Here is a 17,761-nt window from a genome sequence, read left to right as displayed (position 1 = left end):
AGAAGAACAATCGGCGCCTTCGAAATGTGGTGCTGGAGAAGGATGTTATCAATGCCATAGAGGATGGCAAGAAGAACAAACTTCAATTTTGGATTGAATCATGCCAGACATGTCTCTAGAAGCAAGGGTCACCAAGATACGACTCGCCTACTGTGGACGCATCGCATGTAAAGAGCGTTTACTGGAGAAGGACATCATAGCCAGAAGATCAGGAGGAAGACCAGCAACATGATGGCGTGATACGATCGCGATAACTGCGGAGAAGACCCTGGTGGACCTATCTAGTCTGCTCAAAATCAATGTTCCTTGTTCATTCATCAAGTCACCATGGCTTCAGAACAAGCCAAAGGCCATTAAATAACTAGTGCTAAATCCGTCGTGGCTGATAACCTGTTGCTGAGCAGAGCCCCATAAATGACCATGCTCGGACCCCCACAGTGATGAATTTATTGTGTTCGTAGTGGTATATTGACAACTTTTGCCTGCAAAGCGAATTTAAGGTCCAGGGGCCTCGCCATCACGAATACACGACTGACCCCACCACTGTAGGACCTTCTCATCACGGTGTCCTCCCCTCGTCCCCTACAGGTTCTTCCAGCCTTAACTTTATTTTTTAAGCAGTTTATTGACTTTGATCATGTCATTCGAGGCCCGATCACTTCCTCCAGCCGCAGTGTTTGCTCACACAACACTCCACATTCCCAGGAAACAATAGATCTCGTGTCAAGACTTTCATTGTGACCGTTCCCCCTCTCTGCCCCTTGTGTATCTGCACATTCTGTCACCTTGGCAAAATGTCTGTATATAATAGAAGTGAGGAGCGCCGGGACTGAAACGTCAAACTCTAGAAAAATTAAAAATGTAAATCTGGTCACTCCCCACAATGAGTTTTGGTTGATAAATCTTTTGTTTTTTCAGGGTTTGAGACCTCAGGGCTGCGGTTTTGCATTAATGGACCCTAGGAGTAGGTGCAGGTGACATGGGGCTGCGTGATGTCAGCGTGGTGTTTGCCTCATGTGATCTACAGGAACATCTGGTGAGGACGCCGTGGCTGCCCGGGCTTAGATGATGCAACTGCACACGTCACTTCATCTGCCTGACAATCCGTAACCGTGTGATACAGAAAGTGGCGGACTGAGCTCCTGCGTGACTTACGCTGTGTCGCACGGTCATTATTTGGCCAGTACTGGTATTTTACATTATTTTCCCGCACTCCTCGTCTCCGCTTACTCCTACAGAAGTGACGAGTTTCTATTCTACGTCTCCTCTGATTGTTCCACTCCTGGTTACAAACTGATGGTGTGAACATGGCCTTAGGGTCTCCTGACTTTCCTGCGCAAATCACTTGGGGCAAAACGAAACTCTGGTCTGCAGCTCATGGTCAGACGTGGAAACTTTACTCCCAACACTATTGCTCTCTGGTAGCAAGAAAGTGGCAGAAGTTTGATTGCAGCTCTGGCTGTAACTGGGGGAAGCAATGATAACACTCATGATCACTGGAAGATAAATGAAGCCAAGATGGAGGCTTCCCGGTGACCTTATGGGGCCGGCTCTCTGCTGTATTTTTGGCAGGTTGATCAGACACTGGGACCTGTAGGACTCGCTCTTCGCTCTTTCCACATTTTTGTGGCTATTTATGGATGATTATCACTTTACACTTTTTCCTTACAAATCACCCCTCCCCGATCCACGCCGTCCTCAATCTGTGGTGGTTGGTAATTATATACAGATTTGGACAATTAGCGAGGCGGCACGCGGACCTTCCTGCCATGTGACGTCCCCATAGAGCCAATATGATCTCGCCATGTCCTTCAGCTCCGATCATCCTGAGCCTCCTGATTCAGGAGCTGGCAGAGAGAAGAAGCATCGAACTTTGGAGAGAGTCTTATTTTATAAACCATTGTTTCTTCTTGTACGATGCAACTTGTACAGTCCTCATGTCACCCAAAAGAAAGTCTGAGGTCTACAGATAACACTCAATCCATACTGGGCTTCCTATGACTTCTGGCCCCGGCCGGTCTTGTCCTGTGTCGGGGCGTCTGATCCCTCTGACGCACAGCACATAATTCCAGGTCTATAAGTCATTTCCCTCAGATTGTGATTGTGGGTGAGTAAACCAGATCTGTCGCCAGATTTCACAATGCAATCTGCATATGTTACTCGCTTACTAGATCTGGGATTTACGTTCTATGAAACTCTGAATTGTAATCTATTCTACACCATAGAATCATAGAATCGTAGAGTTGGAAGGGACCTCCTGGGCCATCTGGTCCAACCCCCTGCTCAAAGCAGGATTTGCTAAATCATCCCAGTCAATCCTCTGCCATTAGCCTGATGGCTCCACAGTGTCCCTCCTGCGCTTGCCAGGGTCCCTCCTCCGCTCCCATGCTCGCCAGGGTCCCTCCTCCTCTCCCGCGCTCGCCAGGGTCCCACGCCCCTGCTGAGATCTCGCACTGCTCAGTAGCTGCTGTCAGTGCGGTCCTGCGCTTTGTTGGTCTCGTATAATGCTGGTCTGAATATCCGGATTACATGACCACAGCGATGTGGATTATCACAGTAGGTAAGAGACAAGAGGAGATCCAGCAGTAGGACTCAAACCTTGATAAAAATGCATCTGAAAGTCTTGTGGAATTAATGGCGCTAAATAACCAAACTACATCTTTATTGTAGATTAGTAAAAACAAGTTTAAAGTAGCAAACACGTCTCAGAGCTCGGTCCTCTCTTACCTCTTCTCACATGGATCTTGCTGTCCTGCGGGTAGAGGACAGACCGGACTTGCATAACTGGGAAACATAGGTGAGCTGACTGTTTTCAAATGTACATGCACAATAAGTACACCAGATTCATCAGGTCTACAATCTGATTTATAATGTAGCCATTCTTTATTGTAGAGTACATGATGTAAATTCGTGAGCCCTTTTGGCTTGTGTTAAGGCGGGAGGATGGAGTGGTCCTGAATATATATTCCACCCCGAATGTGGGAGAAAGCCGTTGCCAGACTCCTCCAGAGGGGAGAACAAGCGGATCGGGCAGAGCAGGGGCTCAGGCTCCACATGCCCTCACATTACAGCTCTGCGCCATTATTGGGGTACCTCTCTAATCCCTATCACACATCCCTACTACAGGTGTACGGCTCCGCACTAGAGGCGCCATATGCTGCCCTCACTGCCTCCTGTAAATGCCGCATCACTGACTCTTGGGTTCTCTGTCCGCTGCGCTCCGGATCTTCTCTGACCATTTCCCAGGGTCTCTTCCATTCCCCTTTTGGGTATTCTCCCTCTCCCGCCTTTCTGCCCGGAGCTCTGGCTCCATATGAGTGGACCTGCACTCTCCATCTCGGAGGCTTGTTCTTGGGCCTTTATGGCCGTTCGAGTCTGTAATCTATCGCACAATGGGGTCCTCTATTCCGGTCGCACCGTTGTGGCAGCACGCCCATCTCTCTGCCGTACAGCGGCCGCTCCTCGGGTCCTTGGCGTGCTCCTTTAGGCCACTTTTGGGTCCTCATTGCCCCCCAGTATTGTGCTCTTATTTACCTCCATTATAAAATTGCGTTTTTCTCTGTTTTTCGGCTGGAGCTTACGGGAGAGTGGGTTTGAGAACCTGGTATTTCCATGAATGAGGATGTCACCAGGAGCAGGTGGAGACGCTGCGCCGTCTTTCTACAATCCTCCGGTTGCTGCTAATTCCTTTTCCAGTTTCCTCCGCCAAACGCTCGGCAGCTGGGACGGAGGCGACAGAACGCTGGTTCATCGCCACGACATCTGCGGATTGGGCTGAGCGGCCGCTCCGACACCGTATCGGCTGCGTCTGGGGTGAATTCTTGTGAGCTCTTCATAGGAAGGTGGACCACGAAGTCGCGTCAGACGGGAGGGGGTGACGGCGTAATCTCTGGGGTCATATAATCTCCAGCGAATGACTTATTATTCTAATCCTCCTGTAATAACTTCGTTCCAACCCATTCTCATTCCCACTCACTTTCCTGTTTATTGTGTGTATGGGAAGGAAACGTGGATCGCCACTTTTGGATGCGGGGAGTGAAGTGGACGACGGTGGGAGCGGATCCCGCTCTGTGCAGCTACAGACGAGGCGCCAACACTACTGTAAAGGAAGTGTTTGGCAGCTTTCTAATAACTTCAATTCCTAACATTTGTTATTTTTATCTCTGCTTGCTGTCAGTGGGTGAGAATGCGTTTGTGTATTTCCATAGGTTGGCCATGTATCCTGGTCCTGCTCACACAGCTGAGGTGCTTGTTACAATGAATCACATTCCCACGCCTTTTATGTCGGGATCCCTCCAAGGTTCTTGCTCTTTTCCATCCTGTTCCACTAGTGCAATCTTTTACTCCCAACAAGCTACTGCTCCCTGTTATCAGCCACTACAAGCTGAGGGGGGAGTCTGACTGTAGGTCAGGTGTATACAGTATATTGCTCCCTGCTATCGGCCACATGGAGCACTGTGACGTGTTCTCCCTCATTCGCGTTCTTGCTGGATACTTGCCATATTTTTCCTGTCTGGGATTTTTTTTTTTCTTCGCTTGTCTTTATACTTTTTTTAAAGTAAAAATATTTGCTCTCCCTTTTTATTTATCAGCCCGGTGATGACATTCAAGGCTGATGGGTCATTCATTAACCTGGTGCTGATCACGTCCGGGCATGACACATTATTAACCGCTGAGTGCGCACGTTCCTGCGGACCTGGCCTGAAACGCGTTGTATCAGTGAGTTATTCTGGGTCTTGTGGTTGTGCAGTGATCAGACTGGAGTAGGCAGTGGTGCATACACGAGTATATACCCTCTGACCGCCACTTTTATGCCCTGTGGTGCTGACGGTGGGTTGTAGCTCTGGCACAAGCACAATTTATAGATCATGCCACTTTTTGTGTCATGTGACAGTCCGGCTGAGCCATTTGCTCTGCTTTGATCTTAATTGAGTCATTTAATGCCTCCATAAATGTTTGTAAAGACTATTTATACATATGCAAATTGCCTCTTCAGAAAGAGGACTTTTACTCTACAGCGCCACCTATTGGTAGTAGCGATCCTACAAGTCACAATCAACCCTTTAACGAGTCTTGTAGTAGGACTTAGGATACAAGCCAAATCAGAATCTCAATTTGCAGACACGGTGTTTCGAGCTGTTGGCTCTCGTCAGTGCAAAGTATGAGATCTGATTTGGCAAGGTGAGAGGCTCTGGACTAGGGTCTAAGAAGTAAGGTTTCTCCTTGCGGAGAGTGACATGCCAGCTGTGGCTTGTCAAGGTAAGGAGACTTATTCGCCGTGCAATGCTCCCCTGGGAAAATAATATGCAAATTGCCTCTTCAGAAAGAAAGAGGACTTTTACTCTACAGCGCCACCTATATACCTTGACAAGCCACAGCTGGCATGTCACTCTCCGCAAGGAGAAACCTTACTTCTTGGACCCTAGTCCAGAGCCTCTCACCTTGCCAAATCAGATCTCATACTTTGCACTGACGAGAGCCAACAGCTCGAAACACCGTGTCTGCAAATTGAGATTCTGATTTGGCTTGTATCCTAAGTCCTACTACAAGACTCGTTAAAGGGTTGATTGTGACTTGTAGGATCGCTACTACCAATAGGTGGCGCTGTAGAGTAAAAGTCCTCTTTCTTTCTGAAGAGGCAATTTGCATATTATTTTCCCAGAGGAGCATTGCACGGCGAATAAGTCTCCTTACCTTGACAAGCCACAGCTGGCATGTCACTCTCCGCAAGGAGAAACCTTACTTCTTAGACCCTATTTATACATAAACATTTATGGGTTTTTCTTCCATATAAAATCCCAAATCCATGTTTAGTAAGTTTCCTCACACCTGATGAAGGCCTACATGGCCAAAACGCACTTTTTTTTTTTTTTTTTTATAAAATTTTGTATTTTACCTAGCCTATAAAATATCAACTGATTCAACATCAGAGATACTCTGAAAGAAGTGCCCTTGAACCTCCTTATTCGTAAGTTTCCTCACAGTGACGTTTTGGCAGTGATTCAGCCTTTCGCTCGCTCACAGTTGATTTATTCGATCCTATTAACGCCCTATTAATCGTCCATCTTGCGGAGCCGTCTCCTTGCAGCTGGTGATGATAAATCTGCTTCATCCATGTTTTTTGATCCCCCACTTCATTTCTGGCCCCAGAGGGGCTTTTTACAGCAGGAATTTGCTCTATTACATAACGAGAAGCCTGAAGACAGAGAGGCAGCCAGCTGTTTGCGTGCCTGAGATGTCAGACGTGGCCTGCAATGAGCTGTCTGTGGAGCTGCCGGCTATAGGCTCCTGTATGTAGAAGCTTGCGGTGGCCATGACAGTGTCTGTGGTGGAGCGCCCTTGTGGGAGACATTAAATCTTATCAGATTATCTATGGGAGTTCTATAGAGCTGATTGATTCAATCCTTATACAGACCATCTTGATGGAAAAATGACTGTAACCACATGTGGCCGGGAGATAAGGAATGTTACTATGATCCCTGGCACAGAGGGCATTGTGTCCTCTGCAGCCTCACCCAGCAGTTTGTTATGGCATCTACAGGGCAAGGCTAGCTTCTTGCCTTTTGGCAGCAAATTCAAAAGTAGACGGATAAATGTACAGTCATGGTCCTGTTGTGGGGGCGTCTGTGGGGCCCATTGCTATTAAAGAGGACTCTGCAGGTCCTGGTACTGTTGAGGGGAGCTACTGCGATCCTGATGGTATCAACTGGACTCTTCGGGTTCAGCCTTCAGGAGGAAAGGATCCTGATGACTGTGAGGTGTGGGCTCTGCCAGTTCCGGTGATTAGTAAGGAAGGCTGGAGAATGCTGCTGCCGTTTTTGGATGGACTGTCAGGCCTGTTGTAGGATATTCGGTAATTTTATCAGATCAAATATAAATTAAGAAACTTTCTAAGCTCTCAGACATCAGGTTTCACTCTATGGACTTTGATCATTTGTTAATCTTGAAATGATCGCTGGACTTTTACCTGTATGAGAACTTAGATATATATTTTTTTTTTTTTCATACAATGTGCTTACAGAAGATCCTATGCATGGGAGATGCTTCCTGCGTCACCTGTACACCTCTCCTTACATTCCCATGCCTTTCCCTCATTATACAGAATCCACAATAAGAAGCTGTCAGCTCCCTATAAAATGAGGTTAACAGATTACAGCTACTTAACCATAAACTTTTAAGAGAACAGCCGCTGTGCAGACCTCCGCCTGCTGTGCAGATGTCATAATGAAGGCTTAAGCATACAGAGAAATTACAGGATTTCTGTGCATTTAAAAAAAAAAAACAAGGCACCATTTTCGTACTTCCCAATAAAGTCTCATTTTTGCCTTTTGTCCCCTAAGTAGAGTTGGGACAAAGTCAAGGAGACATGGAAAGTTTTATATGTGGAACCGTAATGGGGTCTGCTGCAACACCAAGATTGGAAACCTGAAGCCAAAATTCAGACCAAACTAGCTGCTTATCAGCCATGTGAGTCTTGACTGCAGAAATTAAGCAACTGACTAGGAACATTTCATTTCTCTTAGTAAGAGAAGCACCAAAATATTCTTGTACTACATCTGACCAAGGTGGAATGGGATCATAAAGGTAGTGGGACTCAAAATTTGTGGCCATCACATCTTACAGTAATAGTGTTCTCTATGGCAGGAATTTGATTTCTGAAGAGATTGGACATGGCTATGATGTCATCAGTGGGTGTGTGTGGTCTATGGAGGGCTTCTCATTTTTGCATGCTTCCTTTTACGATTAAGACATTTTTCCTTTTTTTTTTTTTTTCTTTTTTTTTCTTCCTCTGAAGATGAGCCTGGGCAGCTAACTTGCTTGTAGGTTTGTTTTGTCCTTCCCATGAGCCCATTATTTGTCTGTTTACACAACTTTATTCAGAAGCATCCGGATAATCATAAACATCAAAATAGTTTCTAAATTTGATCCCATTGCGTCAAAGCAAAGTAATCTATGTTAAGCTCCATGGTGCAGAATACACGTCCTCCACGGGTTTCTTGTTCTGTCCTGTAGTCCCTTAGACCCCCTGATGTGGGACAGACCAACATTTGCCATATAGAAGGGCAATAGCCAGAATTTTTTTTTTTTTGTCTTTGCTGCTCTAAAACCCAAGAGACTTTTTCTTCCACATCTGGACTCATGATTGTTTTCCATGAGTCCTAAATTGATTTTCCAGTCTCTGAACTAGGATGAGGAGGAAATGAAAAGCTTCATCCAACGGCCCTTAGAAACTGTGGGTCAAGTACTTGGAGGAGCCTGGAGGTCATCTTGTTTGATGGCACGTGTGCCATGAGGTCGGTGTCAGGTGCTTGAGCACTCGGTCTCCATGTGTTGTCTTGTAATCCTTCTTTATCACATTCCAGGAAATGCAAGGTATAAGGGGTTAATCTGAATGTCAAAATTTAGGATTTTGCAAAAAGAAATAAAATTTGAAAGGAGTTTCCATGATGTGGAAGAGCTCTGCTCACTACGAGTCGCGCACATAGACCAGGGGTCACTGGCCGGATCTGGTGATTTTTCCCCCCCCCAACATATATTGTTTAAGGATCCATCGGACTTAAGTGGCTGATAGAGGAGAATAATAGCTTGCACTAGAACTTTTCCTGTGTTTCTCTCTGCAGACGGTTTCCAATGCTGCTGGTCAAGGTGTGACGATCACCGGGAACACTACCTTCAACAACTGGAACTGGGCGAACGCCGTGATTTTCGCAGCCACAGTCATCACTACAATCGGTGAGTGGGGGGCCACAGATATGGGGCAGACGGAGCCTTATGGGAAATGTCTAGATTGTGGACACCTTGCTTATGGCTGGTTGATGTACCCCACCATACTGGGGACAAGAAGGTCCCGTGGAGCCCTGGGGTTCTGTTCCTATGAAGGACAATGGCCCCCGGTGTCTACTGAGCAAGTTCAGGGAAGAATAACGCCTGAGTGAGCAGTGTGTTTATTGGGTTTTACCGTTTTTCTCCTCCAGGTTACGGTAATATCGCTCCAAAGACGTCAGCCGGGCGGCTCTTCTGTATATTCTATGGATTATTCGGGGTGCCGCTGTGCCTGACCTGGATCAGCTCCTTGGGGAAGTTCTTTGCCGGACGAGCAAAAAGATTGGGCCAGTTTCTCACCAAAAAAGGAGTCACTCTGGTAAGAAATCCTTTGTTTGGCCACTAGAGGCGCTGTTTTAATAATTTTCTCAATATAAGAAAGAAGGCAGGTGTGTACAGCCATGAGTCGGCTAAAGTGGGAACTTGTCCTGTGTTCTACCCCATAGCTGCACTTACCATTCTGCTGGTGCAGTCACTGTGTACAGACATTACTGATCCTGAGTTACATCCTGTATTATACCCCAGAGCTGCATTCACTATTGTGCCGGTGCCTTCACTATGTGTATATACAGTGGCTTGCAAAAGTACTCTTGTACATATAAAGGCTATGTCTGGTGCCAAACCAACACCGTTAATCACCAAGAACACCATCCCCACAGTGAAACATGGTGGTGGCAGCATCCTACTGTGGGGATGTCTTTTGGTGGCAGGGACCTGGAAAAATGGTCTGAGTTGAGGGGAAGATGGATAGTACAAAATACAGCCATATTCTTGAGCAAAACCTGTTTGTTAGTGATTTGAGACTGGGATGGAGGTTCACTTTGCAACAAGACTGACCCAAAGCATCCTGCTAAATCAACACTCGAGTGGCTTAAGGGGAAACATGCAAATGTTCTGGAGTGGCCGAGACATTAATTTAATGGAGAGTCTGTAGTCAGACTTGAAAATCGCTGTTCACCAGAAGAAACTTATAACGTTTCACATTGAGGAATGAGCAAAAATCCCAGTGACAAGATGTGGAAAGCTCATAGAGACTCATCAAAAGTGACTTAAAAGGAGGCTCTACAAAGTACTGACTTGAGGATGAATAGTTCTGCACACTGAAGTTTTCAGTAATTTAGTCCAATTTATTTGCTTCTCAATAAAAATAAAGGTAGCAAAACACAACTGCAGGGGGGATGATTACTTTTAAAAGCCACTGTACATTACATTACTTATCCTGTACTGGTCTTGAGTTACATTCGGAGTTGTACCTCAGAGCTGTCATCACTATTGTGTTGGTTAATATTGGAAACGGTCGGCAAGCTGCTGAAGGGCAATCCTAAAAGTGTATTCTGTGCTCATAGAATGCAATGGGGGGCAGTTAGTTTTTATTATTTCAGATGACTGTGGGAATACTGTGAACGTTGGGCCCTGAAGCCTACAGAATAGTGAATGCAGCTCTGGAGAATAATGGTAGCATTTCATAGAAACTCGGAGCTGTTAATTGTAATTTTATAAGAAGGTGAAAACTTCTTGAAGCTGCAGTCTGTTGCGGGTTCGGTGTCTGTAGTCGGCTACTTGCAGCATATACATCTCGTGACTTTCTGTTCTCCTCTCGGCAGCGGTTTAGGGTGTTGGTTTTTTTTTTTTTTAATCTAAAACTTGCTGATTGTAGCATTTAGTTTGCAGTCTGTGCAGGAACTTTGTAAAAGCAGCTGATTGTGCAGAAAATGTATATAAAGGCATTGTCCGGTCATTACATAAGGGATGGTGAATTCATGTTTCCGTAGCTTAAGTGACACTCCGGCCCCTTCCAGTCGCCGTGTGGCAGACCCCAATCACCTGGTTTACGTTTGGCCGCAGCATGGTTTCTTGCACAACGTTGACTTTTACTAGTATGAAGAGTAAACCTGTAATTTCCTCTCTATTTCCCTACAGAGAAAAGCTCAGATCACCTGCACGGCCATCTTCATCTTATGGGGTGTCGTGGTCCACTTCGTCATTCCTCCATTAATCTTCATGAGGACAGAAGGGTGGAACTACATCGAGGGTCTCTACTTCTCTTTCATCACCATCACCACCATTGGCTTTGGAGACTACGTAGCAGGTTTGTTCTATGTGAATTCCACAGCATCCAAACATTGTCTCCAAACCTCCTCCATTGAGATCCCATCACTCCTTTATGTCCATTATAACCAACTATTGGACATCCTATTTTCAGTTACGTCACCGTTCTCCCATACAAAATACTATTTAACATATTCACCGTCCCCAAAGGCCTCAGTTAAGTGTTCCCCCTCCCATACCCTTTATGCTGAGTTGTGTGGGGTTTTTTTTTTTTTTTTTTTTGGAACATCTGTTGGGAGAACGTATGGCTCATTCCTTTAAATATCTATTTATGACGATACTATACTCCATAACTAATTAGGATTGGTACTTCTATCTTCCTTCCTGCATTCCCTGCACAAATCTCCAACTTAAGAGATCCTCGTGGGCGGAGACTTTGGTTCTTCACTTTTGACTGACCTGTAACAGTTCACAGCACGACACAATGTATCATATTGTAACTGTGTCCTTCAGAGAAGGGTCTGTTGTAGGGGATGTTCACACTAAGTGCTCCCTGAAGGCTTGGGGATCATGGGCAGATCGGGGGTTGTCTGCTAAAGTTTGAAGAGTATATGATTTACATAATACTTCATATTATTATATCCAATACTTTCTTTTTTTCTATCAGGTGTGAATCCAAAGGTGACGTACGGTCCCCTTTACAGATATTTTGTGGAGATCTGGATTTACCTCGGCTTGGCCTGGCTGTCCTTGTTTGTGAACTGGAAGGTCAGCATGTTCGTGGAGGTCCACAAAGCTATTAAAAAGAGACGTAAAAAAAGAAAAGGGCCCTTTGAAAATGACCCACGGGCAAAAAGGGACAAGCAAATGCCAATGGCGAATTCGAAGGAGGTCAACATCTTAAGTTTCCTGTGTAGGAAAGAGGAAACTTATAATGATTTAATTAAACAGATCGGCAAAAATGGATTAAAGAACGGTGGCGACAGAATACTAAACGGGGATCTTCCTGGTAACGTGCCAAATAAAGGCAAGGATATGATGGTGGTCTACACTAAACGCAACGGCTATGGCTACGATGCTGTAACCTTCTCTAACAGTCAGGAAAAAGAGAATGGCGTAAAGCCCCTCCAGGACAAAGAAGCCACCATTTTCATCAACCAGCTAGATCGGATCAGCGAAGAGGAAGGAGAACCTTGGGAGTCGAAGGATTATAAACCCTTGATTTTTCAGAACAACATAACCTTTGTTAATGAGGAGGAAGAGGAGGAGGAAGAAGATGGAGATAACTCTGAAGATGAAGAAAAGTCTAAATCTTCTATAGAGGAAAATATTGAGGACCCCGAGACTCCCACTGGGCTGGATACATTTACGTGTCTGGACGAATCTTCGTTTTCCAGTAATGATATTGAGGTTTCTGTTCCGTACGAACAACTTCTGAATGAGTACAATATAATGAGTAAGGGAGAAACGTGACCCGACCCATGACCAGACTGGTTCTTCTTGGACTCGTGTTCCTTAGGCGAAATCTAAGACTGTTGTGGTATTGTTTTTTGACGGATCTGGTTGATAACGAGGTCCTCCGATTGGGTCAACAGCCTGTAGATGTTTCCAAGGCTAATCTGGAGCTGATGGTGTATCGCTTGTTGCCTCATTCTTGCACTGGACTTTTGTAAGATTAACGTAGGAAAAAAAAACTGAACAAGAGTGAGTTTTTCTTTCTGAAGGTGTTGGTTGGTGAAATCCTACCATCTTCAGACTGTGCACGTCAGACTTTGGATTTCTCCTGCCTTCTGTGTCCATTTTATTTCCTCCATGAAGATACTTGAATTTTACTAGGTCTGTGGACTTCTTGTATATATGTCCATTTTTGTTTTTTTAGTCACTCGGTCTTCTGATAATATACTGGCATATACCGTTTTTATCTACTGACATGTCTACGTGAAGAAAAAAAATGATGGACCATTTTTATTTATTTGATTAGGCAAGGTCATAGTTCTCAGAGTGTCGTAAGATTTTAAAACTATTTATACCCGTAAATAATAATGTGACCTCCTGCGCTAATGCTGACACTCATGCTGTCCTGCTAGATGTTTTGAGGGCCGTTGGTTGGTGGAATTGTGGACCATTCCAAACGAAAAACCATTGAAGCTTTTTTTTACTTAAGTTTTGTCTTTTTATTTTTAACTTTTAGGGTTAGGAACCTTTTTTTAATACAAGTAGTTTTTATAAATGTCTCCACCTGCACTCGACCCGAAACACTTGCTGTAGAGCCTGGCTTCTGCTCCTCCTTCGTAAGCAGCTGGAATATTTGACCTGGAGCTACAATCTGTTTTCTTGATGTGCCAATGTCTCGTTAATTGATTATTTGTGTTATTTTGATGTGTTTTTATGTTGCTCTCAGTTGGTAATGGATCGTACACTTGAATCTTCCAACGCTGCGGCCGAGCATCGTTGCTGAGGCCAGAGATTAGCCGTAGTAGAATGCATGTGATCACTGGCAGGGAGCACCTGAGAATGGGCGCTGGAATTGCCAAGAATTTACCATAACTTGCACAACTTTTTTTTTTTTTCAAAAAATTGATCAAATCCCTTTTAAGTTTATTCAAATACACAAATGTCTTTAAGAGGTGGATCACCTTCTCCCTTCAGGAGCCTCCCAGCTGCCTGCTTGTCCATGGGGGATGCTGCGCTCCTGATGATTGACAGTTGGGGTCAGCGATCTGTTTGAGCCGTTATTCTGGAATGTGCTCTCTGATTCTGCTGACAGAGGTAACGTTACCTCTGCACCGGTGATCCTGACAGAAGTACAGGCACTTTGCAATTTTACCCATTTTTATTAAGATGATGAAACAGTCGCTCTTAATTGTGGCAGGAGTTGAGTATAGTTGGTGTCATGCGTGTCCTAAATATTCTTGACTTTTTTTTTTTTTTTTTTTTTTTCATTCTATTCCAAATCTGCCTTCAGAGATGAGGTTACATTGTGAGTCTGCACGCCGCGTCTATCCGCTGGTTACACTCGAGACAGTGTTACAGCACAGTTTCTACATTGTAGCAGCTCGTGCTCGTCCTATAGACACCACTGCTGTCAGTCTGTTATATGGGACTGTCACAATTTTATTTTTAAATGGACATTTCTTCATGTGTATAGATGTCAAAGGGCCATTGACGGCCATCGCGTGCTTCCACATGTTATGTAGAGGTCTGTAGGTGTTTCTAATTCCTACAGAGAAGGTCCCCGTCCTGTACAATTCTGTATATAGAACCCCATTAATCCATGAACCTGCTGCTAGTGACTATCACCCCCCCCCCCCCCCAACTTCATCTTTCCCCTTTTTTTTTTTTTTTTGTGTGTGTATTGTGTTTGGACCTAATCACTGTGACGAGATCGGGTAGATGTGGGGTGTCGTTCATGGACTACGCCCTCCACATTACAGGTACGCGGGCGGCAGCTTCGCTCTGATGATAGTTTTGATTGTCATCGCGTTACAGTGTTTCAGTCGCCCTCATTTGGGGAATCACTCCTTCATCTTGCAATGTCACCCTTTTTTTGGGAGACTGGTGGCATTGTTGTACTGTGGGTTTATGTGACGGTCGATCCATCCTGATCGGAAACACTCCCTGGTTGGATGTTGCACATTGTCACGGCTGCTCAGTTCGGTTATATGGCGCATATTGAATGGTTTTGGATAATTACTATGGCGGCTCTTCATTATGGGTCTTGCATGGCCGATAATAAGGGTCCTAGAAAGTGAAATTGATCGGGTTGTCGATCTCTTGACCTTACTTTGCAGAAAGTAATTAGCACTGATCACCTGATCGATTGATTGTTCTACACTCCCAATTCTGAGGCTTCCGCCTTGTATGAGCTGACACTGATCTAATGAATGGGATAGAGAGCCGCGCGGAGTCCGCCTCGTACCAATGTGACGGGTCTGGATATCCTGGGGGACGCTGGCGGTGGCCACTGCTTGTTGCCTCCTTCTTTCTGTGTTTGAGATAATTGATGTCGATCGTATCATTAAAATTCACAAACGTTTTCCAAACTGTAAAAATTTCATGTTACATGCACTAAAAAAAATAAATTAAAAAAAAAAAAAACCTTGCAATTTTCACACTGGCCATTGGGGCTTTTTTTGAATTTGTAATTATAGAAGGATAGGGAAAATGAAGGGAGGTCAGCTCACCAGTCTCGGTTGCGATCCATAATCCTCCTGCGCACGGAGTCACCTTGATCAGGGGCGTTGACTGACGCAAAATAAAGGATGGAATCTCCAGCGCTGGACTTCAGTTAAAAATACATCATTTATTGTAAATTCATGGTGAACCATGAGAAAGACCCTCTAGGTCGAAACGCGTTGGTTGGAGACCACCAGAGACCCCATCTGCCTGTATGTCCTTATCCATACTTTTTTATGTTCGATTTTAAGAATTTACAATAAATGATGTATTTTTAACTGAAGTCCAGCGCTGGAGATTCCATCCTTTATTTTGAATTTGTACTCGCGTTTTTTTTTTTTTTTTTTTTTTTTTTCTCAAGAAGAGTTTATAGCAGTATCCTTATTGGCAGTGATGGGATTTCAATGACTCATTTAGAATTCATCATTCACAATAGATGTCACAGCTCGCCTCCACCACATCCTGTACCTTTTTATACATAGCTGATAACACCGAATCCACCATTCACAATAGGTGATATCACAGCTCACCTCCTCCTCCTATACAATGACTGACACCTATATACAACTGGTAACACAGGATCCATCATTCACGATGGTTGTCACAGCTCACATCCTTCCCCTCGAATCACAATGACCTTAGCACACGCTCATTAGATGCTTCAATACACTGATGTCTGTTCATTGCAGCTAATGTACCTGTGTTTCCTGAAACAACCAGGAATGAGTGTAGATAACGCCCCAGTGCAAAAAAAAATTGCAACTGTTTTTTTAAAATTCAGACTGTGATATGGAGGAAAAAACACTTTTTAGCAGACAAACGTAACTTAAACAATAAGTCCTTTTCTGATGACACTTCTGCCATTTCCAGATTTCCCCAAATTTCTGTGAACCCCACCCCAAGTACAATGTCTTCCTTGGTGTAGTCCTCGACCGTCTTGTCCTGGACTAGTTGTATGTAAATATCCCGCTACTTTTATGTAAAATAATGTAATTTATTTTAATATTTTTCAATAAAAAAAATTTGATACCGATGTCTTGAGTATTTATTTTGGAGCCTTATCCTGATGTTTGTATTGGGTTATTAACCCATGATGTTCTTAACAAGCCTCATTTACTGTAGTTTAAACTGACTTAAAGAGAATCTGTGCCCAGATTTTTGCCATCTAATAGGCGAACAGCAAAAGGTAGGGGCAGAGACCCTGCGTCCAGCGATGTCACTGGGCTGATTGCTGCCATTTTGATAATACACTGCTATGTGATTTTTATCTCTAGAGGACTAGTAATCCTGCTGACCTGTAGTCCAGCCTCACCACTGGTAGATCTGTGTACACTGTACAGGGGGAGCGAGCTGCCAGTCACTGGTGTGGGCAGAGTTATACAGGGCTCAGCATTCAGAGCACTGTTAGACCTGCAGCACATAACTGATTTTTATCAAAAATAACAGGAAGCAGACACATCATCAGAATTGGGGTCTCTGCCCCTACATTATGCTGCCCCTAGACTGGTAATCCATCAAAGTTTGTTAGACAGCTGCGACACATGCAGGAATTGTCTAACACCCACGATAAATGCAACCGCGCGGTCTCGAACATATAATTTGAGCATGCTGAAGTCACTCAGCTAGCACCCGAGCGTGCTCAGATGATGCATTATCTGAGGACGTTCGGTCAGCACTAGTGACAAACCAGCTCCGTCAATCCACAGTAAGTTTGTGAAAAAATGGAGGAAATTCACGAGCATTATGAGCTGCAACCAACGAAGATTACTCCGAGAATAAGGGCTTGTGCAGACGACCATTAGATCGGTCTAAGTGCAATACAATAAAACGTCGCATTGCACTCTGACGTCTGATTTCCACAGACTGACAAGATGGAGAAATGATTTTTCACCGTCTTCTCCTCATTTGAGAGAATCGGATCACATTATGATCAGTTTGATTTGCATAATCCACCCAATGCTCTCGTCTCGTAGGAGATGATACAAGCTTGTGTGACACTGTCCTCAACAGTAATTGTTCACAAGGTTATAGAGAAACCTAAGGTCACCTCTAAACAACTAAAGGCCTCTCATATTAGCTAATGTTCATGAGTCCGTTATCAGGAGGACATTGAAAAATGATGGTGTTCATGGCTGCTCATCTGCAGTTTGTAAAGAGCACATGGACAAGCCAGAAGCAACTGGAAGAATGTCCTGTGGACGGAAGAGAGCAAACACAGCTTTATTGGCTTAAATGAGAAGCATAACCGCATAATTCCTCCTACAGCGGCGGTGGGATCAGGGCTTGCGGTCTGCTGCATCGGGGCCAGGATGGTGCCATCTCTGCCACTTACAAGTGGTCACAGACCACTCCTGCCGGCGATTCTGCCGGATCTGTTGACATCAAATCGAGAGAGCAGCTTTTTCTTTTCTCTGTTGACAGAGCATCTCTGCCAATGTCCTACTGATAGGCAGCCGGCTGTGCTACTGCATGACGCTGGCAGTGATTGCTTGTCATCAAAGAAGACCGGAAGTGGAATCAAAGCAGCGGAATTGCTGGCAGGGGTCATGCGTGACCGCTCATAGACAGCAGAGATTGGTAGTGGCAGATAACAGGGAGTAATAGGTGGTAGGTCTTTTTTATTATATATAAATACATCACAGGATAAAACAGAACAAAAGAACCAAACTCCAATCGGATGACAAAATCCGGCACGTCACAAAAAAATAAACCA

The 17,761-nt window shown here is 44.6% G+C and overlaps 1 protein-coding gene across 1 annotated transcript in view; it reads left to right on the top strand.

The window, feature by feature from the left end:
• The window catches only part of KCNK5 (potassium two pore domain channel subfamily K member 5), a 29,210-nt gene extending 13,129 nt beyond the window's left edge, over positions 1-16,081 (top strand). Inside the window, exons 2-5 of the mRNA XM_073556290.1 lie at positions 8,622-8,733; positions 8,976-9,142; positions 10,744-10,912; positions 11,540-16,081. Of these exons, the coding sequence (XP_073412391.1) occupies positions 8,622-8,733; positions 8,976-9,142; positions 10,744-10,912; positions 11,540-12,345 (1,254 nt within the window). The 3' untranslated portion in view covers positions 12,346-16,081. The remainder of the gene's footprint in view (positions 1-8,621; positions 8,734-8,975; positions 9,143-10,743; positions 10,913-11,539) is intronic.
• Positions 16,082-17,761: the final 1,680 nt, after the last annotated feature.

This window comes from Dendrobates tinctorius, unplaced genomic scaffold (assembly GCF_039654945.1).
Source record: "Dendrobates tinctorius isolate UK_male_01 unplaced genomic scaffold, ASM3965494v1 ptg000232l, whole genome shotgun sequence".
Classification (NCBI taxonomy): Eukaryota; Metazoa; Chordata; class Amphibia; order Anura; family Dendrobatidae; genus Dendrobates; species Dendrobates tinctorius.
This window is presented reverse-complemented; position numbering and strand designations above follow the sequence as displayed.